The 27,209-nt window shown below is 39.9% G+C and overlaps 1 protein-coding gene across 16 annotated transcripts in view; it reads left to right on the top strand.

Moving 5' to 3' along the window:
- BAZ2B (bromodomain adjacent to zinc finger domain 2B) overlaps positions 1-27,209 on the top strand; it is a 112,220-nt gene that overhangs the window by 82,539 nt on the left and 2,472 nt on the right. For 7 of the 16 annotated variants that reach the window (XM_069861727.1, XM_069861723.1, XM_069861722.1 and 4 more), the window contains 20 exons: positions 528-593; positions 1,284-1,328; positions 1,577-1,609; positions 2,773-2,838; positions 6,257-6,397; positions 7,168-7,422; positions 8,151-8,365; positions 9,720-9,794; positions 13,745-13,988; positions 15,860-15,922; positions 16,872-17,016; positions 18,222-18,886; positions 19,443-19,719; positions 19,882-20,037; positions 20,501-20,661; positions 21,581-21,891; positions 22,278-22,413; positions 23,681-23,827; positions 25,808-26,067; positions 26,820-26,963. In XM_069861727.1, the coding sequence (XP_069717828.1) occupies positions 528-593; positions 1,284-1,328; positions 1,577-1,609; positions 2,773-2,838; positions 6,257-6,397; positions 7,168-7,422; positions 8,151-8,365; positions 9,720-9,794; positions 13,745-13,988; positions 15,860-15,922; positions 16,872-17,016; positions 18,222-18,886; positions 19,443-19,719; positions 19,882-20,037; positions 20,501-20,661; positions 21,581-21,891; positions 22,278-22,413; positions 23,681-23,827; positions 25,808-26,067; positions 26,820-26,963 (3,605 nt within the window). The remainder of the gene's footprint in view (positions 1-527; positions 594-1,283; positions 1,329-1,576; positions 1,610-2,772; positions 2,839-6,256; positions 6,398-7,167; positions 7,423-8,150; positions 8,366-9,719; positions 9,795-13,744; positions 13,989-15,859; positions 15,923-16,871; positions 17,017-18,221; positions 18,887-19,442; positions 19,720-19,881; positions 20,038-20,500; positions 20,662-21,580; positions 21,892-22,277; positions 22,414-23,680; positions 23,828-25,807; positions 26,068-26,819; positions 26,964-27,209) is intronic. The other 9 variants (XM_069861729.1, XM_069861735.1, XM_069861737.1 and 6 more) reach the window with 7 other exon arrangements.

The following is a 27,209-nucleotide window of genomic DNA, read 5'->3' as shown; positions in this document are numbered from 1 at the left end:
TGAGTTCCCAGCTTTCTACACAGATAGCCTGGTGTTCGCTGAAGTTAACAGCATGGCTATTCCTTTGTTATAAAAAAAATTGCAGTAATATGGTATTCAAGCCATGTCATGCTCTGCTCTGTATGAAATTAAATTACTCAGTTTCTCGATATGCTAGAATACACAGGAATGCAATACTAGTTTGCTAGGATACTAGCAAAGATCATTAGTTTTCAGATCTCTGTTCCTGGAACAATTAATCGTGATCCTTTTGCCATTTGTATTTTATTGTTTCTGTGTATGCTTCCTTTCTCGGCTATAGTAGCCAAGTGAACCAATATGGAGTGGGTTGTAAATTCTGACTTCTTTTCAAAAAAGTTAGTGAATTCTGAGTTGATTGATCGTGAAGGCTGTGTGGGGAAGAGACCTGTTGCAATGTACATGATGTGTGATGATGCTTTGAACTTCTAAAGGCATGTAACTTTATTTGAGTCAGATTGTTTTCAGCTTGTGATGTTGCTGTTATGTGACCTTTTTTACATGCACAGGCGAAAAAGAAAAAGAAGGAAGAAGCAGCGAATGCCAAGTTATTGGAGGCTGAAAAACGAATAAAGGTTAGTTTTGAGGGGCTCCAAAACCAGGAAATGTGTTATTGTGCTTAATATGTGTTAACGTGTAAAGCAGTAATTTTGAAAGCATGTTCATTGTAATATACATATTAATTGTAAAATAAATGAGTGTTCATTCAACTGTAAATAGAGACAGAATAATATGCCTTTGTGTTTGTATAAATATGTATAGCATACACTCGGAGAAGTTTGTCTGTGTGACACACACACCCACGTGCGTGTGTGAATATATATAGAGAGTAATTTTTTTGTGTGCCGTTACCATGACTTTTGTTGACACAATACTTGGTTTGCATAACTTAAAATGTTGGTGCAGTCACATTATTCATTATATTCTTTCAAGCAAGCTGTTTCAAAAAACTTTACTGCTTCTCAGCAAGCATAGTGTTTTGTAGGCTGTATGAATACAAGACTGCAGAACTCTTTTTATGAATGTTGGAAAATACAGTTTATACACGGGCTTCTGTTACTGCTGTGGCATTCCTGGTGTATTTTCCCATGGCAATCCCCCGTAACAGGCTTGCTGCTGTGCGCACTGTGTGTCCTTCTCTGTGGTCGGTTTTTAAGGGTAGGGAGAATTTAATTGAGATGTGCTGTTTTAGCATGGCAGAAATGTGCAGCTTGGTAAGGAAGTTTTGATAGGTCTTCTAAATTCACGTTTGTCCTTCTGTTAAGGAGAAAGAGATGCGAAGGCAGCAGGCTGTTCTTCTGAAACACCAGGTTGGTATACATTCAGTTAACCAAACACAGAGAATGCCAGTTGCCACCTACTGCTTAAACTATATGGGGGGCGTGGAATTTTCAATATATGCCCTTTTAGAATTTCCGGGTTTGGTTCCTGCACATGTTTTCTTTCACCTTATGATTTGTTGCTTTGCTTTGGTATTGGGGTCTCTTGGGGGATGATAAAGTGGTTTTATGACTTTGTGATTTCTGTTTCATAATGTTGTGCCAACTCTTTCTGCCAGGAGTTGGAGAGGCATAGACTAGATATGGTATGGGTATGTTTATTTTTGTACATCTAACACCGCATTGTGATTTGGTTGTGATATGGTTGTCATAGCAATGCATAAAGTGTAGCACTGGCTGCTGTCATTACATACTGCTGCATGGCTTTACAGCACAGTGCATTGCATACATCTGCTTGTCTTGTCTTCTCAGGAAATCCGACATGTCCTGAACATGCGCTTAAATTGAACATGGCAATAAATACATGAGGTTTTGAACCAGAAATCTTATGTTACTGATGTCCCAATAGAAATTGGACTACTGTATAAAATTAAGGATTAATTAATGAAATAAATAGGTAGTCACTCGGGTGATTTTTGCAAGCCTTATCCCATTCACTGGGAATGAATCCAGACATTTTAGATATGATTTTAATTAGCCTATTTTAGAAATAAGGCTGATGTCTTTCCTAAGTTTGTAAGGTACTGAGGAAATGAGCTTTTATCGGTGGTAAATACGTAATAACTACACAGTGAAACATTAGAATGTAGTCCTTGCCTCACTGAATATGTTGATAAAATTCCCATAGCCTTTACTGGAGCCAAGTTTTTCTCTACAGCTTAAAAGATGAAACCCCATGCTTAATGCTCAGCTCCTTAATGCTTTTGAAGTTACTGACACTGAGGGACAGGCATCAGTAAATACAAGTGTTGTTGCGTATATCTGTGCACTGCCACCAGTTTGATTAAAACTGGTCTAGAGCTGAGAAAGTAAATAACCTTAATTTGTTGCTTGGTTGCAAAAATATTAGTATTTGCAATGTTTGAAAGTGACCAGTTTAAAATTACCGCTGAATTGGCTACTGAAGAAGTAAATGGCAAGCTCAGTAATAGCAGATGTAAGGTAACTGACCTGTTCCAGCCAACCATTATGCTTTTTGTTCTGCCAGCTTATGAAGGAGCATCACAACTGACCATAAGTAAATCTGTATGCTTCTTTTTTACACTGTCTCCATGTTCATTGCTTTACCTTTTTGCTTTTGGTTGTTCTTGATTTGCTTTCTAAACCTGAACTAAAACATGCACAGACTTGGCCATTCTTGTCCTATATTTAGTATTTACTGTGACTTGTCTATTAATGCTACATTTGTTGCTCAGCTTTTTTGCTGATGTCAAAGTGTGGATTAGTTGCGTTCTAATCTTACCTGCTTCAATAGGAACGAGAAAGGAGGAGACAACACATGATGCTTATGAAAGCTATGGAAGCACGTAAAAAAGCAGAAGTGAGTATGAACCTCTCAAAGCTGGGAGTTCTCCTGGTTTCAATCTGCATTGACCTACAGAAGAGCAGTACCTTTGCTGTTACCTGTATATGTTATTTCATTTGTGTACGTGGTGGTGGCAGGACAGGGAGCAATAGGTGCTAATTGAGATCTAAGAAATTCTGTTTAATCTTCAGAAGCAGTTTTCTCCTCTGCAGGTGATGGTTGAACACCGGTGCAGGTTGCCTGGGTCGAGTGTGGAGTTACAGTCCACTAAGGGCTGATGACATGGTAACAGGACTCTTGGCAGCAGGGAAGGGAGTGGGTGACCTCCAAAGGTCACTTCCACCCCCCCGATTCTGAACAAGAAGCCAGTAAATGCATAGTCACTTCAGAGGCATTAGTATTTCCTGGGAAGGGAGTTTAATTTTTTTCCCGTTGTTGGTGTGTGTAAGAAGACCAAGTACTTCATCAGACCAACTCATCAGACTTGCTAAATAGATTTTCTTCAGTACTTATCCAGGGGTAGAAATCTATGTCTTACTCCAGTACAGGATTCTTGGAACTTGTGGATTTTGTAGGTGATTCTGGATCTGGACCGCAATGACACCAATCACATAGGAATATTACACCTTAATAAACTACCAGCAGAAAGTAGTGCTGTGCTTCAGAAAATAGGTGCTTCATTTCTCCTTTGGTTTTATTAAAAATATATGTCAGAAATTCTGAACTAACTGATAGAGAAGCCTAAAGTCCTAAAGGTGTAGGTGTCGCTTTGTATACCATCATTTTACTTTATCCATCTCTGAATCTCATTATTAAACTGATTTTCTTTTTTGAACACAGTGACATGAAGCTGATAACGAAAAACTGATTGATTTCACTTTCCAGAATTTCACACTTCTTTTGATTCTGATCACCAAATAATCTAGATTTTTAAAATCTGTTTCATTTCTGAAAACAAGACTATTTTCAGAAAAGCTGCCCTTTCCATATGAAGAGTGGTTCTTATTCTGGTGACTGTTATCATTTACATAAATCTAGTATATACTAAAAGGACCTAATGACAATTTCTTTTTATGGTGGTTAATGCTTAAAGATTAAATACATGTTCTCTGCTATAAAGTTGAGTGTTAATTGGGCAATGGATAGACAATTCCTTTTAAAGTAATGCAAAATGGAAATGTTTTCCATACTTCCAATGATTACTTTGCTTACAAATTAAGGTACTCTAGGTAGCTTACTTAGAGGAGATAAAAATACTCAAGCACTGGTAGTCCGTATTGGCACACCCTAAACCAAAAATCCATCAAAATATTAATTGGGTGAACTAATCAGGCCTTTAACTAGTTCATATTTACTCTTAGCTGTACTATTGCTTGAAAAACACAAATATTTCCTTGCTGTCAAGCTAATGTAATAGTGATTTTGTAATCGAACTTGTTCTTATAACCAGTTGGGAGGTCTTGGTTTCATTGAAAGGCTGCAGAAGGATAAGCCTGTAGCTTTGCCTTGAAAAGCAGTTGTGACTACATCGCTTGTGTTCATGTCTGAGGTAGCTGGCAAGCAAGCCTTTCTCACAGGAATGCCACATCCTATGTACTCAGGTTACAGTGCAGTAAGTGAAATCTTATTAGCTAAAACAACTCAAACTTTTAGCTTAATTGGTTGGAAATGATACAGTAGTTTATGCTGTGTTATTGATGGTTAAAAACACTCAAAAAATTCATAATGGAATAGGATTGATAATACAGTGCTGTGCTGTGCAGCAGTATGATTGATGAAACTTTCATTAGACCATGATAACTAATTTATGTCTTAATCCTGAGGCTGTCTTCAGATTTAACCCTGGTGTTATCCTAATGGGGATTGTAAATGCTAAAACAGAATTGCCGACTCCTTTTATTTTTCTTTTGTGTATTTATCTATATCCTGAGACTTTTTTATCTCTGTATCCCGAGGCTTCTCATAAATAAAGTACAGGTAGCTAAGAAATTGAAATGAAGTAAGGATCGTTATAGCAGCTTGTTGTCATCACCTAGTTGACTAAGGGAAGCCAGTACACATGGGTTTGTAGCCAGCTCCAGACTCTGTCTTGCCTAAAATCCACTAAAGGCTGTTCTAGTAGTGATCCTGCTTGGTGCAGTTGTGGTGTTTAGCTGCAGTACTCACCAATGGTTTAGTGATATTCAGTATAGAATCAATAGAAAGCATAAAAAGACATGGGCCCTGATGGAACTACACAGCAAAGTTGGCAGTTAATGCTGTTCTAGAAACTCAGCCGCGTCCTAACTTGCCATTGTAACCCATACTCTTGTTTATGCCAAGCTGGGTAGCAGCAAACTGAGGAGACCAGGATGACCTCTTAGACTGATGGAGGAATGCAAAGTGATTCTGAATAGTGAATCAGTTTAGCTTGGTTCTTCAGCTCTTCTGTGTCCACAGCTGAAAAATACCTCTAGTGCCTTCACCAGAAAATTTAAGTTGTACCAATTTTTCAGGTTGTGACAAACAAACATGCGTGTGTTCATGTATATGTGCACAGTTTGTGATCGAAGAACTGACACTGATATGTGGCAGACCCCTCATGCAGGTTCCTACTCAGTGCTTTGCATTCTGTATTGGTGGCAGAGGTGTGTAATGAGTTGTGTCAGCAGGCAGGGTATCGGCACAGAGCTTGTAGCAGCAGAACCCCTGGAGTCGGGGTGGGAAAGGCAATCAGAGCTCCAAATTGAGAGCCAGCCCTGCAGCATGTTAGAAGGATCCATTCCCTGCAGTGTTCTGTGTGGCATCAATATAGAGGTGTTGGAAGAGGAAAATAATCGAAGCTTGAGTTCTCTCTTGATTATCCCTGTGGTTTTGTTGTACAGAGTAAGATCTTAATGTCTGTTCAGTTTACAGCTTGTGTGCTAAGTGCACGGTAATTCAAGGCCAGAAGCCGTGTGTGTTGAGACTATCAGTTGTGTTTTATAAGATATTCATATCCTGGGAATTTTTAAACCGTTTGTTGTCCAGAGAGGTCTTCCCACCTACTGCTTTCTGGAGCATTCTCTGCTTTAACCAATGTGTATTGATGATACTGGTGTGTAAGTGGGGCCATTCACATCAGGTGGTTTACCTATATGACAGTTCTTGCCCACATTTTCACTCAGTCATTGTCCTAGAATGGTCCTCCAAAGGATCTGTCAATGTAAATATACTTCATGCCTATTTCTGTGTGGACAGGAGAGAAAAAAAAGTGAATCTTAGATTTGCTCACCAGTTCAATGCTTTTGGTGTATATCTGTAGTTTTGCCCCTGCTCTTCACTTGAACGCAGGCTCTGTTACTGCTGCGGCAGTTAGTCAGGTTACATTAGCGGGGCTCTTCAAATTCTTAGATCATTTCTTTGTAAGTACAATACGTAGGCTTTATTTTTTGCCCTTGTAATTCTCTTTAAGGAAAAAGAGCGGTTAAAGCAAGAGAAACGTGATGAAAAAAGATTAAATAAAGAACGTAAGCTGGAACAGCGAAGATTGGAATTAGAAATGGCAAAGGAGCTCAAGAAGCCTAACGAAGATATGTGCTTAGCAGACCAGAAGGTAATCATAGTAACGTAAACTTACTTCATTGTCTCTTGTTTCTGTATTTTGCTATTGTGACAATAACTTTTTCTTGCAGCCACTCCCATAGTATTCGAGTTTCGGTCTAGGGAGTTAGATAGCTGTTTGAAACATATACAGATGCAAGATACTACAAACACTGAAGTAGCACGTGTTTAGTTAATTAAAAGCATTTTGCTTAAAAGTGACCTGCCTCCCAAAAAGCACTTGCATGGTTGCTTCAAGGAAAATCAGTTACTCTGAGTTATTTGTACAGCAGGAACATGCATGATCTCTCAGCTTACAGGCACTGGGTAGAGCTTTTCTCATAGGAGCTACTATTCTAAGCTGTTACTTGAAAAAATTACTCTCCCAGTCTTCTTTCTTCTTAGTTCTTGTCCTTCAGGACTTGACATCGCTCAGGTTTAAGCCCTCTGTTCCAGAGAATTCCCCTCCCTATGTCGCCCAAGTACTATTGCAGCAACTTTTGTAGTGTTTTGACTCAGAATAGAGCTTGAGTGTCTCCTGGCCAAAAAGTAAGTATTCATTAATCTCTTGCCTCCTGTAATCTGTGAAAAGGTAAAGGTGCTTCAAGTTTAAATGAAATTTGCAGGCTGGAATGTGGGGAGGCAGCTTCTCTATAGCATTTGTCTAACAATGTTATGCTGTAGGCTATATGGAAGTGTCAGCCCATTTTCCTAGTATTATCAAATTAGTTTTCTCTTGAAGTATACCTCTTAATCCTTTCATTGTTTTTCTTGCCTTTTCAGCCTTTGCCAGAGTTTCCTCGTATCCCGGGTCTTGTTCTTGATGGAAGCACATTTTCAGATTGTCTCATGGTAGTGCAGTTCCTGCGGAACTTTGGTAAAGTTCTTGGCTTTGATGTGAATGTGGATGTCCCTTCTCTGAGCGTTCTTCAAGAGGGTTTGCTGAACGTAGGGGACAGCATGGGAGAAGTACAAGACTTGCTTGTAAAGCTTGTCTCTGCAGCTGTGTGTGATCCAGGACTTGTTACGGGATACAAGGTAAAAAGAAAAACTGTCCTCCCCCAGTAAATGCCCTGTGTTTATGAATGCATTATTCATAATGTTTTTGACACATTTCTGTTTTGGATTTCCATTGTTTTCCTATTTCTTCTCTTTGGTGTCACTGCTCTAATGTTACTCAGACTTTCAGTTCCCTGTCATCTTTCCCATTTTGCAGAAGTAAGATATTTCTGGGCACTTCCTCTACCCTCTTCCATTTTTATTTGGACATCTTGTAGGTTGTTATCACATCTGTGACTATGTTTTAACCCCCCCTTTCATATTCTGCTGTCACTGAGTCTTCCTATTTCTTTCTCCAAAGTCTGCTCTCGATGTCTCTTCATCAAAACTCTGATTCACTCGTGATTCTCTTCTATCCTCCTCCTTCAAGCTGGTTTAGCTCTGTTCTGCTCTAGAACTCTACATAGTACAATTGTACGAAACAGTATTCCTCAATTTCCAGCTGGATCATGACTTTCCCATTTGAGCTGTTGCATTAATATTACTGTTATCTCTGCTTTTAAAAACTTAGAGGTGAATTTGTTCTACTGACATCTGCTACTCTTTTCAAGATCTAATTTTAATAGTTTTAGAGGAAAATCCTGGTTAAAGTTCTTGTGTAAAAATGCAAACAAACCTACACCACTGTTTTATACACAATGATATAGGCTGCAGTGGAAAACAGTATTTGTAAATGTGATTGTTTGAAGCCTCTTTGTTCCTTTTAGGCTAAAACTATTCTTGGGGAACACTTACTGAATGTTGGCATCAATCGAGATAATGTGTCCGAGATTCTGCAGATATTCATGGAGGCTCACTGCGGCCAAACGGAGTTGACCGAGAGCTTGAAGACTAAAGCTTTCCAGGCGCACACTCCAGCCCAGAAAGGATCAGTGCTTGCTTTTCTTGTCAATGAGTTAGCTTGCAGCAAAGGCGTAGTAAGGTGAGATTTTTCCCAAACAGGTCTATAAAAATAAAATTATAGCAGTTTTACAGTTCAGAAATGCTGCGCACACACTGTCCTGTTATAGGCAGATTCTTGGTGTTCTTAAAACAGGAGGTGAAATTTGCTGTGTTATTGGTTCTTATTTTGATTTACGTGTGCTATGATGGTAGAACTTCTCCAGGTTTGGTCTGCAAGTTTGTTTCTAAAGCCTGCATCAAAATTTCTCCGGCTATTTTTGGTGTAAAAGATGAGATTGATTACAGTTACTAGGAATGCAGGGAATAATTTGAAAGAGCTGTGTAAAGCTTCTGCAGAACTCTGTCTTCCCTTCTTTCCTTTTGTTTTTTTAAGGCCTTTCGTGTCCAAGTGCTTTATCTAGGGCCATACTAGGACCATAAGCTAATTTGTCACAGCGGTATTTCCTGAAGGTGTATACTTCATTTGTGGTCACCAATGCGTAGCATTTCATAACTAAAAAAACCTTCTATGCTAAACAACATTTTAAAACGCAAAAGCATGCAATAAAAATTTAGAAAGTGCAAGTCTTTGGGATACCCACACCTCCGCATGCTTGCTTACTGCAGCAAAGTCTTTTAACGCCTTCCTGGAGAGCTGGTTTTTTTCCTGGTTAATTCTGCTGCTTCTGGTATGCTGTGTAGCAGGAGCAAAAATCAGGGCTGTAAGGCAGGAATGAGAGATCCTGCATGTTTCCAAAGCTGAGAAAGAGCAACAGTGGCTAATGCAAGTGCTGTGCGTGTACTGTGCAAGAGCCTTCCTGTGTGCTAATCAAACAGTAAGAAACTTTATCTTAGCACAGACAACCAGCTGTTATGTCTGCTTTGTAGAAATGAGCACTCAGAGCTTGAGGAAACAACTGCCACCTGCTGGCCTGCTGGGGTGGACTGGCAGACACTCGCTGTACTGACGCGTTTTTTTGGTTTGATTTCTACAGTGAAAAGCAGACTTTGGTAGATCATGAGGATTCTACTGAGAATAGACGTAGCAGCAATTAACGTGGTTTTCAGTGCAGGGCCAGGTGCTTTGTAGCAAATACATCTGGAGGCCTGACACTGAATTAGAACTATGGAAAGAAATATTGAGTTATTTGAATAATGTGCTGCTTATGGAATGAAAGCTTATGTGATGCTGTAGATAAAGACTGCCTGACCTAAGTATAGCAGTGTATTATAGCAGCATTCCTAGCAGTGGAATTTTCCAGCTTTAAAATTCTTTATTTTGAATTTTAAATGTTTCTCCCGGGTAGTTCTTCGAGGCAAAGTATCTGTACTAAAATAACTCTCAGAAAAAGAAATATGAGTTCACAGCTAATGGATTGTTTTGTCTTTGACAGTGAAATTGATAAGAACATTGATTATATGTCAAACTTAAGGAGAGATAAATGGATGGTTGAAGGCAAACTTCGGAAGTAAGTTTTGTTTCCTTAAGTATTACAATACATTTTTTTTGTATTTGCTCAGATCTGCTGCTATAGAGGCAACTGATTCTAAGCACAGCATTAGCTGATGCAGTTGCAGATTTACCAAGAAGTTAACAACTGAACTGCTTAATTCAGATGGATGTGGATTTAGAGGTGTGCACCACCAGTCTCTTACAACCTGCTAAATGTGCATGAGATTCAAAGGATTACTGTCCCTCAAAACCAAAGCAATGTCAACTCCATTTTGTATTCTTTGGAAGAAAGTAAGGTTTTTTTTGTTAGAATAATACAGGAGCTGTCAAGTCGCTGTTGACACGGTCAGAGATTATTTGGACCGTCCATGATTACCAGTGTGAGAGGTGTTTAAGAAATTATTTTCATACAAGAATTACCAATCAAATTTTGCTAATTTCTAGCGTGTTATTGTAGTGCTACCTATCTGTCAGTGTTCTGCTGTTCCCCATAGCTGGGGATCACATACAGAATGCAAACTTGGAAGTATTTTTTGTATTTTTATTTAGGGTAAAATTGGAACTTTATAAGGGTTGTCTGTTGCACATCCACTGTTCTCCCATCCTACAAGACAAAATTCCATACAGCAAGCATAATGGCTCCAACTACCAGGAAGCTAAAAGGCAAAGTTTTGTGAATCACAGGGGGTAAAAATGCATAGCCAAACTCTACTTCCTTTTTTTTCTTAATCATCTTTACCTCTTACTAGGAATGGTGAATCCTTTCTTAGTCCTTGCTTTAGGTACTTGTGTTTCTAATCTTATGTCTCCCTTTTTTCCCTTCAACGTATCTCAGAAGGAAGAAGGAAAGAAGGAAAGAAGAAGGACGAGAGGGAGGTAGAGGAAAAATTAAGACCAGTAAAAAGAAATTCTCTACTAATACTGCAGATCCCAGTCTGCTCAGGGTTAATATAATTTTATCTTTTAGGACAATCCAAATACTTTTCCTTGTCTTCATCTGTATCCCTGCTACGGGGTATAGTTTAAAAAAGTGCTTATGAAGTTGTGATGCAGCCAACTGTTTGATAGTGGAATGGGACCCTTACCATTCTTTGTCTCCTTAGGGACTGCTTAGTCTTTCTCTCCCTCCATCAAACTGTAAGTACTTGTAGATGTAGGACCCTCCCTTTTCCTCATGATCTCGCTTTTCTTCCTTTTCAAATAGTGGGCATAATACATGGAAGTCTCAATTCCTTTCCACAATCAGTTCTCTATTTCTTGTGTTTTGCCCTTGTGTGGATTTTGGGTTCCAGTAGTGTTCCCTGTGTTTGATTGTAAGTATTGTGAGAGCGCTCAGAGATGTTGTTGTTCTGCTTCTTTGAATTCACTGGACTTGGCGTCGTCTTTCTCATCTTTGGTTCAGAATCGTGGGATTTCCTGAGGAATTCTAGGAAGGTTTTTAGAAAAGCCTTCTTTGATCAGTCTTCATCAATGTTTTCTTCTTTATTCTGTCAGTTGATGTTTTCAATAAACTCTTACAACTGTCTGGGGCTTCTCTGAAAGGAAATCTCTCCATTTCAGTCTTCTGTTTGATCTGTTTTCTGCATCCAGACTTCATTTGTATGTACGTTATCTTTGCCATCTGTTTCAAAGTTCAGTTTGGTTTTCAAGTGTCCCAGTCCCAGTTTTGCATCAGAATATCTAGTTTCCTGAGCGCTTGCCATGTGGTCAGTGGTTGTGAAGTCTTTGTATGCAGAAACCATGGGGAAGGCATGGAAATTAAACGGGAAGGTGAATTTTCCTTCTGTGACGTGCTGCACATGACAAATCAGACTCCAGGCCTGAGTCACCCATCCAGGTGTCTGCTGGACCACCTGCTCTTCATAGGCCAGCGGACTCATATCACTGCAGATACCATTTTGGTACATACCTGAAACTGTGGAAAGTAGAATGGTTTTCTGAGTGAAGGTGTTCTGCTTTCAGTGAGCCACATGTCTGGGTAGCAGCAGGAAAATCATGCTGCCTCTTGAAATACCTCAACGTATTTCGAGTTCTGCTCTTACTGGTTTCTGCCTCTGCGCTACTTCGGATGCAGCCTGCTGCCTTCTTGTGCTTATGGTGCTATTAAAGGGAGGCTGCTTTGATTAATTTCCATCCTTATAATTTGTAGTGTCATGCAGGCTTCCTTTTGTGCTTGACAGTATTCTCTCTCTAGTTTTGCTTTCAGCAAATTAGCCTTTTTCACTGCTTCTCGTTTCTTTCAGATGTATGAAGGAGGTGTTTGCTTGTTGTTGAACTTCCACCTGCCAGCTTTATTTTTAACTCATCTTCAAGATTCTCTTAGTCTAATTTGTCTCTTACATTGTCCAGTCACGCAGCAGTCAATCCAGTCATTCACTAGCTGCTTTATTTGGTAGTTAATTCCTGTGTATAGGCAGGAAGTCCCAGTCCAGTGAAAGAAGATTTGATGGTTTGAAATTACCCTCATAAAAAGGCCTTTTTTAAAAAAAGACTTAACTTGGTGGAAGCCAGAGTAGCGTTGATACTTGGTGAGATAAAGGCTTTCTGCACCAGACCTGAACATGTCGCCTGCTTCCAGATTCACTGGGAGGCTTGAGTAGTAATTGTTGTCTTAAAATATTTTAAATGACTAAAATAGCTAAAAATCCATTTGTAGTGGAAAAATGAAAGTGTAAAACTTTATAAATACTCCAGTGGATTAACCACTGTGATAAACAAATAAATGAACGAAAGTCCACCACACTCAAAACCCCAAAGCCCAATTGTTTTTTAGCAAACAGAAGTCCCCTTGATGATTTCTTGCTAATGGTCTTTTTAAGAAGTGCTGCTCCCAGCTGAGCAGTGACAGCTTCATTCAGATCTGTGCTGTTGAGTACCAGCTTTGTGTCTCAGCATTTTGCATGGCCAGAAGCCCAGACACCAATGCTTCCCAGCACTCGTCAGACTCGTAGCCACTTGCTGTATGGAATATTGTTCTGTAGGATGGGAAGAGAGAAGTACGACAAGGAAAAATTACATACTGGTAATTGTGTTTGTTGCTACCGTTCTACTTTTCCCATCCTACCTTCCTCCAGTCATCTCTTACAGAAATCTTTGTCTTTTCTACACTTCCATGACTCTCTTCTAAGTCGGTTGCGGTTTTGGTCTGCATTATAAGTGGCTAGTTAGGCCTGGCTATTGATGCCTCCTGTGATTCAGCATGTTTGCCTGCTAGCATCCTGATAGGTGGAACTATAATTTTTGCTGTGTGGAATCTTGTCTTATAGGGTTTTTATAGAAGAAGAAGGTCTACTACAACCAGAATCACTGGTATGTAAGTTTCCCCTTTCTTTCATAAAAGGAAAAATGGGAGTTTGAGTAATATTTGTGTAGTTCAGGTGGCTAAGATTTCTCAGGAAAGAAAATGTACCCTAGAATAAAAGATCAGCTCAAGGACGGCAGTAAAATAATGTATCATAAATTAAATGATGCATTAAAATCTGAAATTTAAAAGCCCCATTTTAAACCAACCTTGCTGTTGCCATGCAAATGAAAATAATTCCATGCTTCCAGCTGAGGATTTTTGCCTTTCCCTCTCGACCCCCAGACACACAGGTATTGTAATGATCATATTTTTCAGAGCGTAAGAAGATAAAGATATCGAAATGATTCTTTCTTTGAATTGTCTTTCCTGACTTTTGAAAATCCCTCTTGTGTTTTCATTTCATCTAAACAGTTGCACAATAGAACTCACCTGGGAGAACCAGAAATTCTACCTGACCTGAATAAGAGGTTCAGGGGGGTTTATAACATGAATGTTTTTTGTAGACTAATGGCAATAAGTATTGAGAAAATACAATGTCATGTTAGAACAGAAGAGCTAATTTGAATCTAAATGGTGTGATTTAATGTGAATCACAAAGGACAAAAGGTATGTTTGTGTGACAGACTTACTCCATAATTTCACCCCTTGTTGTGTGTTCCAAGGCTTAGAATCATCCATGCCAAGAAAACTGGCAAAAGAGATGCTGCCGGAGGTGGTGATGGAGGAGAGGACCAACACTCTCTGGAAACACCAACACCTGGGCGCAAACGCAGACGGAAGGGGGGGGACAGTGATTACGATGATGATGATGATGATGACAGTGATGATCAGGCAGATGAGGATGATGAGGATGAAGAAGACAAAGAAGATAAAAAAGGAAAGAAGGCAGAAGTTTGTGAGGATGAGGTGGGGGCATTTTAAGTATAGTGAAACTTAATAATAACCTAGTAAGTTTAAAACTTGTTTTTCTTCTGTTGCTCTGTAATAGGGCACTGCTTCCCCAAAATCTCACAACAAAAAAGCAAAATCAATAACTTGTCTACAGTATTTTTAATTAATTTTTTTTTTAAATACCCATTTACAGTTTGGTAGTGGCGTGGTTGATTGGTTTTGCTTTTTTCCCCTGCTTATTCCTTTAATTTAGTCTTATTTCTCTGAAGTTCTGAAAGATTTTAGGAGATCCAGAGAACTGCAACTTTGTTAGCAAATGAGGTAAAGGTAGCTTTCTCTCAGAAGACAATAAAAGTTATTTACTAGTTAACAAAATAACACACAAGTGTAAAGTTTATTTAGTGTTACCGACAGTAAAGCTTGCTGTGACCTTCTTGTGTATAGATCTCAGAGCTTTTCTAGGGCAGTTGCTGCCTGTCTGTGTTAGATCACAAGGTGAAATCAGATAAGATACAGGAAGGATCACTGGCAAATTTTTAGCTTCTTGAGCTGAATTGTACCTACAGTAGTCAGAATAATTTTTAATAGAGGTGCCTCAGGCTGGAGCAATTCACTGTAGAACTCTGAAATTCTCCAGTTGGTGAAATCTGATAGCAGAGACAAGCAATCCTGAGCACTACACCTTAGCACACTGGGCATTGCATTGTTTGCCAGGAAATAGTTCTTGATGTTCAAATGAGATTTTATGGGTGTTGTGGATGTGGCCCTTGAACAGTGCACATGTACAACATGATCTGTGAACTCAAATCTATGCAGACTCTCTTCATTAGAAACGCAGCTAGTGTCTGGGGTAGCAGCCACCCTTTGTGCTGTTATTCTGGATTTATTTCAAGTACTATGATGGGATGAATGTAAGAGAATACATCAGAGGTGTAGTGGGAAGTTCTTACTAATTAATACTTCAGAATTAAAAATAAATAATATTTATGTATCTAATGTCACATCCATCCCTTTAGTAGTCTTCTAACACGGTGCACTGACGGTTTCACAGACAGAAATCCTGTACCTCCCGTAGAGAGCTTTATTTTCTGCTGTGACAGGAGCACCACTGTACTCATGCTGTAGATGTTGTTGCAGAAGGCTTCCCTCTGTACACTTCTGCAGAGACAAGAAGTACCAGACCTGTATCTTAGGGTGCAGGTAACTGAGGAGCTCCTAGGTTGTATTTTGGTTGTATTTTTGTGGAAACTTACTGTTATCCCCAAAGACTTTCTTGAACTAAATTAAAACTCTCTTTATGGAAATGACTCTTCTTTTCAAAAAGTGTCAAGAAGAGGGGAACCATGGACTTAATCGTGGGTACATTGCTCTTCAAAACACAGCAAGGTCAATATTAGAACTATTACAGCAGAGTTGTAATTTAAAGTGACTCTGCAAATTCTTGTAGATACTGAAATAAAATGCAAGTGTGTGCTGATCAAAGGCTGGTAAGATTTTAACAGATTCCCTTATTTTGTGCATGAATATCACTTAGAAAATAATTTGAGTATCCAAAAAGCTGCATAGAAACGGAGATGAAGTTCTGCAGTCTTAAATGTTTGTGCGCAAACTGAGTTATTTCTTCAGTAAACATATCTTATCAGCAAACGTTCCGCCATGAGCTTTCTCCTTCCTGTGCTGGGACGGTTTGGAAAGACTCAAGAGGTATCTTTTTCCAGGTTGTTCCTAGTCAGATACATTAACAAGCACAAAATTTGAACTTGTTTACCCATAGACTTTGCCTCTATTTCTTTGTATTACATCTTTTACTGTAATATTAGTAATTCATGTTGGTATCATTTTATCCTGAAACAAATTTGGCATAACAGTGTATTTGGTGATTGCAGGATGATGGGGACCAGGCAGCGAGTGTTGAAGAACTAGAGAAGCAAATTGAAAAACTGACAAAGGTGAGAGGCCGTTTATCTTTGTTATGCTGCATATTTAACCCCTTGATGTCATGAGTTAGGATGTTAACCGTTGTTTTCAGTGCTCCAACTTAACATAAACTGAACTAAGGGTCAGCTTTATTTTCATGGAAATGTGAATGGCTGTGTGCTAGGTCCCTACAGACCTGTCTTTGCTTCCAGCTGGGAAAGAAGCAGCAGCAGAACAGGGAGAGAAATGTGAATGAGAAAGGTAAAATGCTGTAGATAAGGGTACTCATGGCCCACAGTTTTGTTCTTTGCATTAGAAAATTAATCGTTTACAACCATGTCTCTTGGTTTCTCTCATGTTCCAAGCTGCAGTACATTTGCAGCCCAGAATTACACCGGACTTCTAGCAGTGCCAGTGTAGCAGAGCAAGGATTGAATAAACAAACTGAAATTCTTGTTGGCCCCCCTCGAGAGAGCTGATTGTGTTTGAATATAGAATTTATTTTCAGACATTATTGTTCTCATTCTGTTATGAATCTTATCAGTTCCACGTCAGGCTCTGCAGTATCAGTTGTTGTCAGTGCTCAGTTTGCGATGTGCAGTTATTGTACAACTGATTTTGGCTGCTCTTGTGTGATGAAATCTTTGATCCTTTTGTTCCCTGAGTCACTGTATTAAGTAATAATAAAAAGAAAAGGACAGAGTTTACTCTTGCGGGGTGTGTTTTAATGGGAGACTGAGGAAGTTGGGCTGAACCAGGAAGTGATTGAATTCATATTGCTCTTGAAAGGGAGCTGTGTGAGTAAATTCCTGAAGGCTGCAGCTGTGAGTGAATATCAAATAACATAGGGATGCAATCTCTGAAAGAGCCTCCTTCTGGGACCCTTGAAGTTTGGTTCCGGCTACAGCAGTGAGATGTTTTCTGCTTTTAACAATTTTTTTTTCCCTATCCAATTTTAATGCTTCTACTTTTTTAAAACAGCAACAAAGCCAGTACAGAAAAAAGTTATTTGAAGCTTCACACTGCTTGCGTTCAATGATGTTTGGTCAAGATCGTTACAGGCGCCGATACTGGATTCTGCCCCAGTGTGGTGGTGTTTTTGTAGAGGGCATGGAAAGTGGTGAAGGTAAGAAACACGAAGGAATGCTATTATGCCAGGGCATCCTGCACCCAGACAACCGGCCCGTCTCTGTGGGCTGTCTTTGGGTGCGGCAGGGTCTTCAAGCTCCACCTCCCACTGCAGGCAGAACAGGCTGCTGTCCGTAGGCCTCTCTGTTCTACCTGCTCCCCCTTTTCCTGACGTTTTCCCATCTCATTTTACACTTTTTAAGACTTCTAATCAAAGTTGACACATCAGTATCATAGTAGAAGAGAAATGGTTAAGACAGAGATTGAAGAAGACAGAAACATATTTTTCGTTTTCCTAAAAGACAGATCTTTCATGCCTTGTGGATTTGAAGAAACTGTCTTTTGCAGTCAGTTTCTGCTTGCTGTCCTTTAGATTGCTTAAACTTTTTACTGCCTCATGGCATCTGTCTTTTGGCAGAGTCCCCATGTCATGTTGGGTGGCTCTGGAAAGAGTTTTAGACTTTCAAGAATGTTGACACTGATTCACAGTCAAAGTTGTTAATTATTCTTATTGAAAGAGGTAAAATATCTAACATCCTGTTTCAGTTTTGGGGGAATCACAGAATGATTTGGGTTGGAAGGAGCCTTAAAGATGATCCAGTCCCACCCCCTGCCATGGGCAGGGACACCTCCCACTGGGTCAAGGTCTCCAAGCCCCATCCAACCTGGCCTTGAACCCCTCCAGGGATGGGGCAGCCACAATTTCCCTGGACATCCTGTTAGATTTCATAAACAGGAATTCTGATCCTCTTTTTTGTAGTTGCTCCTGAGTTTAATGAAATGGTCTTTTGCAGAAATAAGCGTTAAGGTTCTAAACATTAAATAACCATTCTATCCTCTGGATAGAAACAGAGAAGTTTTTTGATAGAGCATGGGGAGCCTTGCAAAAAGAAAGCTGCCGAAAAGTGTGAGACTTACCAAGACTTTGCATTGGTGAATTACTTCAGATGTGCATGCATCTGAAGGGCAAACGCTATAGCCATGTTAACCGTGTTTTCCCTCTGGGTGTTTGCAGGGTTTAAATCTGTGTGTGCCTTGAAGCTTTTTTCCTTCTGCTGAGAGTTCTGGTTATTGAAAAAATGGCATTGCAACCTAGCATGTGTTGAGCCAAAAATTGAAGTAGTTTTTTGTTTGGCTGTGATGATAAAAGTAGTCTAAATTAGTTGGACTGTTATATTTCATCTGTTTCTTGTACATTTTTAGGCCGAGAAGAGATAGTTAAAGAGAAGGAGAAGTTAAAAAAGGCAGAAAGCATGCACATCAAAGAAGAAGAATTTGAGACAGAAGATAAATTACATTATTTAAATCCAACTCACTGTGAGCAAAAGGAAGACCTGAAAGAAAAGGACAACACTAATTTGTTTTTACAAAAGCCTGGGTCGTTTTCAAAACTAAGCAAACTGTTAGAGGTGGCAAAGATGCCACCTGAATCTGATGTTCTGACCCCAAAGCCCAATGGCAGTGCAGCAAACGGCTGCGCCTTGCCTTATCCTAGTAACTCAAAAAACTCTCTCTGCAGCCTTCAGCCTGCGGTGTCGCAAAGCACCCCGGAGAAGGGCGACTCCAATAATCTATTCAGCCCTAACACAAGTGGGACAGGGAAGTTTTACAGTGCTTCGCTAATCCCCAGCGATCAGCTGTTGAAGACGCTGACCGAGAAGAGCAGGCAATGGTTCAGCCTGCTGCCGCGGACCCCCTGTGACGACACATCTGTTACCCAACTGGACACCCCTGCTACAGCTGCCTCGCTCACTCCTCAGTCACACCCTCCATCAAAGTCACCTTCCCCTGTTCCATCACCACTTCTGGGCTCAGTGTCTGCACAGAGTCCCATGGGATTGAGTCCTTTTGCATTGTCACCACTGCAGGTAATATACGAATTTTGGAATAGTCTGAATTTGCTGTGCCTGTTCGGGCAGAATTTCTGCTTAGGTGAATTGTTTCACAGAAGTGCTATCATCGTATCTTAATTTTCGTAGGGGTTTTTTTCTGCTTTTAGATGTTAACAATTACTCCACGTTACAGATTTTTTATAATGCTAGAAGTTATTTTGATAAAAAAGAATAAGATAGGTAAAATTAGGTAAGCCAATGTCTTATATTTTGTATGGGTATTCAATAGTTTAATTTCGTTTTTAGGGGGTTTTGCTACTGGTATTAATTGAAAAGCAAATAAATAAATAAAAACTAGTTTTCGGAAACATGACATACCACGCCTTCCCTTTAAAGGCTATTATTTTTGAGCATTAATAGGACCCTGTGTGGAGTTTTAACGCATTAAGTTTTTCTTAAACTAATCAAAGTGCTGAGTAAAGGCCTCCTTTACGTTTGCTTGTTGTTTGACAGATAGCATCCCTGTCATAATTCCAGTTTCTTGCTAATAGTAATGGCAGTTGTGATCATGCTAACAATATGTTCTCTGTAGCAGATGAAGACTGGACTGCCTATAATGGGACTTCAGTTCTGTGGATGGCCTACAGGAGTTCTTACTTCCAGTGTTCCATTTTCATCTCCTTTACCGGCTCTTGGGTCAGGGCTGGGTTTGTCCGAAGTGAATGGTAACTCCTTCTTGGCCTCCAGTGTTCCTACAAGTAAAAGCGAATCACCAGCACTACAGACTGAGAAAATGGCTCCTGCCCTTCCTGCACCAGTTGAAGTAGCCAAGCCAGTAGATTATCCTAGCCCCAAGCCCATCCCAGAAGGTATGCACAGTAGAGCAGTAAGGTGGGGCTCTTGGAAGGATGATTTCCACCATACCACTGCCATGTTACAATTGATGCATTCTATAATTTGCCTGTTGAATTTGGCTAGATGATTTCACACCAAAAATGCCTGCAAAGTGTTTATGTGCTTGTCTTATCCAGAAATGCAGTATGGGTGGTGGAGGATTACGGATCCAGAGGACCTAAAAGCTTTGCTTAAAGTGCTGCACCTCAGGGGAATAAGAGAAAAGGCCTTACAGAAGCAAATACAGAAACACCTGGATTATATCACCCTGGCCTGCATCAAAAATAAGGACGGTATGTAACTGATGTTTATGTTGTGCGTGGTGTTGGGGCACAAGGCAACTGGTCTTGGAGCTCTTTGAGGTGTGTTTAGATACAGAGTTAGAGTAGCAGCTGGAGGAAACAGGTAAGGGTTTCAGTGTCTGTAGTTGCCTTTTCACCAGCTATGTTCTGGAAAGTTACAGGCTTCGAGGCATACTGTTTTATATACATTGCTCCAGTGACATCCGTGTTGGTAACCATTTTAAGTGCTTTCCACCTTGATAACACTCCAGCTCAGCCACTCCTTCCCTTTCTTGCTTTTAAATTGCAAGTTTGAAAACCTACAGAATTTGTTGTACACATCGGGTACCTTAAAAGTAGCACACCTTTACAGCAGTTCTCCAACATTACTGGAGTGATGGGTAAATCGACTTGAATTTACTCAGAGAAGTTGTAATACTAATTAAAATAATAAAAATGTGATTCTCAAATACAGTTGCAATTATTGATATCAATGAAAATGAAGATAACCAGGTAACTCGAGATGTTGTGGAAAACTGGTCAGTAGAAGAACAAGCAATGGAGATGGATCTTGCTATTCTTCAGCAGGTGGAAGATCTAGAGAGGAGAGTGGCATCAGCTAGTTTACAAGTTAAGGTAAACCCAACTTTTGGTAAAATATCTCTTTAAAATAAGTGGTAAGAATTTAAAGCAGACAGTAGCAGTCCTTTTGGCTGTTGGTAAGTGCTGTCTTGTTCCATCTCTAACTGTCTGCAAACATGCCCTGCAGCAGCAGCATGGATATTCGTGTTTGAAACATTTTCTTGCAGTTCAGTCTTTAGCTGGAAATGCTCAGAATGACAGTTGCTGAAGAGTATTTGCATACAGCCATGCAGTGCAGTTCCTAGCACTGCATTTTGTTAACCTTCTATGAATGTGCAGATTTTATTGCATATAAACTGCTTAATTGTGGTGGGGTTTGCCACGACTTGACCCGGTTTGGGGATTGTTGCTGTTAGTGCTTTTAGAAAAGCCTTCAAGTACATCACAATATTTCACTTGAGTGTTGTAGAGTCATGGAGAATGTGGGGTGGTTGTGAGTGTAAAAGAGCTAAGGATTCACTGCCTGTCAGTCCAATTTGGAATTTTTCAAGGTGGGTGTAAGGGCATCTAATCGTCTATGTTTGGTAACAGTACAGCTGTAGGACAGCTGTGGGATCTAGTTTGTGCCAGGGATGGATATAATTTTGTGCAACCAGCTAATCCTATCTCGTGAGCCTGTGGAACAGAGACCTATTCTGATGTGTCATCCAATAAGACAGGATACTTCACAGGAGATAAAATACAGACTTGCAGAGTGGTCCCCTCAGAAAGTCTGGTAATGCTTGTATTTTTTGATTAATTATTTTAGTTCTCTGGATATTTTGGAAACTGTCTCTACAGATGGATTACAAGTAACCAAGATCTGCCGGAAACAGCGCTTCAGTTGCTTAGTTTGATTCCATAGAACAGTTCCTCTGTTTACACCCCAAGTTAACAGCAACCAATAAATGCACAAACCTTTCTATTGACTTAGGGCTGGCTGTGTCCTGAACCTGCGTCAGAGAGAGATGACTTGGTATATCGGGAACATAAGTCAATTACTAGATTGCACAAGAAGCACGATGGAGATAGTGCTGGAGGCGGAGAAGGCAATGCCAGCTCTCTAGAGCGGAGGAGTGACAACCCTCTAGATATAGCTGTAACCAGGCTTGCTGACTTGGAGCGGAACATAGAGCGAAGGTATCTGAAGAGCCCCTTAAGTACCACCATTCAGATCAAACTGGATAATGTGGGCACAGTTACTGTCCCTGCTCCTGCACCATCCATTAGTGGTGATGGTGACGGGTAGGTTATTGAGATTAACTTGAAAAATTATTGTGCTTCTTTGCTAATTGGAGCCTATTTTCTTATTGCCTGTTATCTATGTACTTTCTTGTATGTCTGTGATCCGTATGGATCATGTTATTCTGCATGGTGCTTTGTAAAAATATTTTTTGTTACGTTTGTTGATAATCTTGCAAAGTTATCTTACATTTAACTGGCTGTGATTAAGCTTTGAGGCACGTAGCCACAGTCTGTGCACTACATGAAATTTAGTTGCTTAAACCTTATACTTATTGGCTGTGTACGTTTTGTCATTGCTTGGCTTTCAATGTGATAATGATTGTTCCGCGTTTAAACGTAAGCCAACACGGATGTGACCTGCTTAATGTCTCTCTATTTCCATGCAGAACTGAAGAGGATCTTGCTCCAGGGCTCAGGGTATGGCGAAGGGCGTTGTCAGAAGCCCGCAGTGCTGCACAGGTAGCTCTGTGCATTCAGCAGTTACAGAAAGCAATAGCATGGGAAAAATCCATTATGAAAGTTGTAAGTATTTTTAAAAGAAAAAAACTAAACTGTTTTTGATATGTCCTGTTTTCCCACTTTTAAGCATTTTAACATGCTATGGTAAATAATGTATTTCTTATTGCTGTATGTGAAACAAAACCTTGTGCACAGGTAAATAGAAGGATAAGGGAAAAGGCTCTCTTTTGCCTGCTAAATCCAGCATCCTGAACTATCTGAGATAGAGGCCCTGTATATACCAGGAACACATGCAAAATGTGCATGTGGAAATTTGCATGGACCTTTGAACTTCAGATTTCTGAAAACAGAACTGTCACTACAGCCATAGCAATGATAATGGGATTAAATGTGGCAAGTGGTGGGTGGTGAAAGTGATTCTTCCATTAATGGTCGTCTCCCTAATGTTTTAATTCCTGCCAGTCCTATACAGATTTTAATTATATCCAGACAATTAAAGGACAATTTAAATAAAAATTGTAGTGTAAGGATTTACCTTGAGTTTATATAGCTGTAAGTTTAAAGCTGTGTCTCTTGATCAAAAAGTTTGTGAATTCAGTAGGAGCTCCTGAAAAGGCATTTGAGTGTTTCAAGGTGTAGGAACTTATTATGCAGAGAGAGTGTATGGCATCATTCAGTGCAATGTTCTGTGCATTTAATTGCATGGGAACTGTAAATATTTGGTAAAAGCATGTGGAGATCTTTAAGTTCCTGCAAAAGAAATATTTTCTTACACTGTATAAGAAAATTTATAATATATTATATATTTTTAAGTTAGTTTGAATTTTAGACCCTGCTGGGATGACTTGTTTTGCCTTATGGAATTAGTGCATGGAGCCTTTGTATAAGGTCCTTACTGATTGTTGTTGGAAGTTACTGCAGTAAAATATAAATTAATTTTGTGAAACAGCAACCCATGTCTGCAGAGTGAGCATAAATGAGAAGATTCCTGAAATAGCGTGTGTGGGCAAGGTGGTTTTGATGGGCATAAGATACCTTTACTACTCACAGACATCAATGGAAAATAAAACAGTATTCCTAGGTTTGTGTGGTGTAGAACACCTTACAGTGAATTGCTTTTCAAGCAGTGTTCCCAAGCGTCACCTTTAGATCAGTTCCTCACATACTGCAGATGTTCTTTTACAGATGTGATCATTAGTAGACTCTGCTTGTGGTAAAATGGAAGAAAAACAATCTTGAGAATGAATTTGTATGTTCAGGGAAAGAGTGATTCAGGTACCGTTCCTGTGTTTCAAGTTTTAAAAATTAAGGCCATTTTCCTGCATTCCAGTATTGCCAGATCTGTCGGAAGGGAGATAACGAGGAATTGCTGCTGCTATGCGACGGCTGTGACAAAGGCTGCCACACGTACTGCCACAGGCCCAAGATCACCACCATCCCTGATGGGGACTGGTTCTGTCCCGCCTGCATAGCCAAGGTAGTGCCGCCCGCTGAGGCCTGGCCCGGGCCTGTCAGAGATGGGGAGGTACAGGTCTGTGGGGCAGTAATCTGCTGTGCATTCTGTGTTGGGCTCCCATTATGTAATGGGATGAACAGTTCACTGAACTTGGATTTCAGTGGCAGTAAAGACTGCAGTTTTATTTTAAACTGTATATTTTTTTAATGTTAGACAGAATTTCCTTGCTGATTCTGAATCAGTTTATTATGTCTGAGAACTTTTTCAGTATCTGTCTTGGGATTGTAATTGCCAAATGCTGACAGAGCAGTGTCTTAGGTTCTATTTGACAAGAATAATAGGAGAAATTAATAAATCTTGTCATAGCAGTTCTACTTCTTTGATACAGTGCACATTTGAGATAGAGAGATGCCCTCTCTGTTTTCTTTAGGGCAGCTCCATTCAGATGACTGAATGAGCAGTCAGTATTTTTGAGGAGTCCACAGTTTTCTCAGCTCTTGTTAGGTCTAAAGTTAAGCGCATTTTTTGCTAAACTTGTTAGCTACCTTTTCTGCCATTACCTGGGAATTCTGTAACGGAAGAAGCAGCTTTATGGTAAAAAATCCATTTTGTGTTCTCTCTGGGTGTTGTCGGTGTGATCCTTCTTTCTATGCATCTTTCACAAAGTAATAAGGAAGATAAATTGATTTTAAAACCATTATGTGCAACAGAAGTAATAAAACCAGGTTGCTGTTAGGAGTTGATTGTGTAATAGTTTATTAGGGGTTAACTCATGCTGTAACTTTCTCTGTCATTATCACACTTATATCACAACTTACCTTCTTAAGGAGACAGAAAATACCGTAATACCCTACCACACGATACCTTATCCCATCACTTCTCTTGATATTCCCCTCTTATTCTATTCTATTGATCATTGATATTGATTGTTCCTATTCTAATGATCAGAATGGTGACTTCTCATCCTATGCCACATAATGACACTGTCAATACCATAACAACTTACTTTTCTCATATGAAATGTATCCCTTAGTTTCATCTTGCTGTCTATAAATAGAAGGGAGGGCAGGGAAGGGAAAAAGAAAAGGAAGGAAAAAGGGAAAGGGAAGGGGAAAGGGAAAGGGGAGGGAAGGGAAGGAGAGGAGGGGGAAAGGAGGGAGACTTTAGAGCAGCTTTCACTATGGAAAAGGGGCTGCAGGAAAGCTGGGGAGGGGCTCTTGATTAGGAAGTGCAGGGATAGGATGAGGGGAATGGTTTTTGGCTGAAAGAGGGGAGATTGAGATGAGATTTTAGGAAGAAATGTTTTCCTGTGAGGGGGCTGAGGCCCTGGCCCAGGCTGTCCAGAGAAGTCATGGGTGCCCCATCCCTGGAGGGGTTCAAGGCCAGGTTGGATGGGGCTTGGAGGTGTCCCTGCCCATGGCAGGAGTTGGGACTGGATGGGCTTTGAGGTCCCTTCCAACCCAAAATATTCTGTATTCTATATTAAATAATGTTTTCTCTTTTTCTCCCTGTTCATAGAATTATTGTATTGTCATACTCTTGTAGCCAGCCTATCTCTATCTTTCATGTTGAGCTTTTAATCTTTAAATCAGTTGATCCCATTCCAGACTTTTAAAAAGCTCTGTTCCAGTTTGCCATATCGCACAAATAATATAGTACTTGATGATGGATATACTGTTCCAGCTGTGGTTACATCAGTCCTTTAGGAACAGACAAACACTTGTCTGAAGTTGTGCCAGCTTGGTGTGTTTTGAGGTGCTTTTACATTGTCACAGGCTGAGAACCTAAATCACTCATAACGAGGATTTCTACAATCTTACTTGCCTTTACAGAAGAGCAAACAGTTCTCTGCTAAATAATTATTGCTTAATAATCTCTGATACTTAGTATTTAAGGTGTTTTGGTGCTTCTGTTTGTCTGATCTTTACTGTTGTCTGTCTGTAGTACCAGAGGTTTCTGTAATTCCTTGGTTATTGCTTAATTCAGTTCTCTCTATTGTAGGCAAGCGGTCAAACTCTAAAAATAAAAAAACTTCAAATCAAAGGGAAAAAAAGTAATGAGCAAAAGAGAAGCAGGAAATTGGCAGGAGATACAGAGGACGAAGACTCTGCAACTACAAGCGCCTCCTTAAAAAGAGGAAAAACAGACCCTAAAAAAAGAAAAATGGATGAAAGTGTTTCTGCAAGCCAATTAAAGCCAGAAAATGTTACTGCTATTAAGAAGCCTAAAAGAGATGATGCCAAGGACCTAGCTATGTGCAGGTAAAGTGACACAAACTTGGGTAAGTGTTGTTGGAATGACTAGTACCCAATTCTTCTTACCTGTGTTGTGGGGAAAAAGAGCCCCTTTCTTTATTGTGTGTCCCATACAGGCTGTGATGATCTGAGTGTGTATATAACAGATTTAATGTGTGTGTTGTGGGAGCAACTGGTGTGTTTGGTAGCAAAGCCCAGGAGGGAAGTACCTGATGTTAGAGTGAGGTTTGTGACATCTGCTCCTTCACACCCTTCCAAGAACCCCAGTAGCAGTGGTTCTCAGCTGTAGAAGTTTGTTATGCACTTTGTACAAAAGACACTGCACTGCAGAGGAGACAGTAACACGGATGCATCTTCTCTTGCAGCATTGCTGGCCAGTCAGGTGGGAGGCAGTTCAGCCTCGTCGCAGTTTTGGGAAGCCAGTATGAGCACCCATTGGACTGGTCTGCAAATGGTTGATGTTGAGGTTCAAAGTACTGAAGTGTCAGGACCATGCTTTTCCTTTAGAATGTTCATTACTAGAATTGCATCTGACTTGGGTTGCCTGGAGAGAATTTAAGGCTCTTTTAAATACTCATTTAAGATGTCTGTCTTCATTGACATTGTTCTTAGCCTTGCCCGGGGTACAGAATAAAGTGTTTTCCTTTTATAAGTGAATAGGTTGGCAATGCATGAGGAATTCATGGAATAGCAAAAAAAAACCTCTGTGAATATATGAACAGCTTTCAAATATTGATTTAAAACCTTATTGTATTTAGCATGATTCTCTCAGAATTGGAAACCCATGAAGACGCCTGGCCTTTCTTACTTCCTGTAAACTTGAAACTTGTTCCTGGTTATAAGAAAGTAATTAAAAAACCTATGGACTTTTCCACCATTAGAGACAAGCTGAGTAGTGGACAGTAAGTAAACCAGTTGTATGTTTTCATTTACATTTTAAACATATTTAAACATTGAAACGCAATGCCTTTTTAACAGTTAGTTAAACTCTCTTGCTCTCTCTGCTCTGGCACCACTGTGATTACTTGTACAGTCAAAATAAAAGTTGGAATCCTTTTGTCTTTGCCATATCCAAGGGAAAGAGCTTATCAGGTGCTAGAGCCGGTGGGACTCGCTGCAAAACAAGTAAACTGCCAGGTCAAAAGCAC

This window comes from Phaenicophaeus curvirostris, chromosome 7 (genome assembly GCF_032191515.1).
Source record: "Phaenicophaeus curvirostris isolate KB17595 chromosome 7, BPBGC_Pcur_1.0, whole genome shotgun sequence".
Lineage (NCBI taxonomy): Eukaryota > Metazoa > Chordata > Aves > Cuculiformes > Cuculidae > Phaenicophaeus > Phaenicophaeus curvirostris.
The sequence above is the reverse complement of the archived record's forward strand: the minus strand, read 5'-3'. Positions and strand labels throughout refer to the sequence as shown.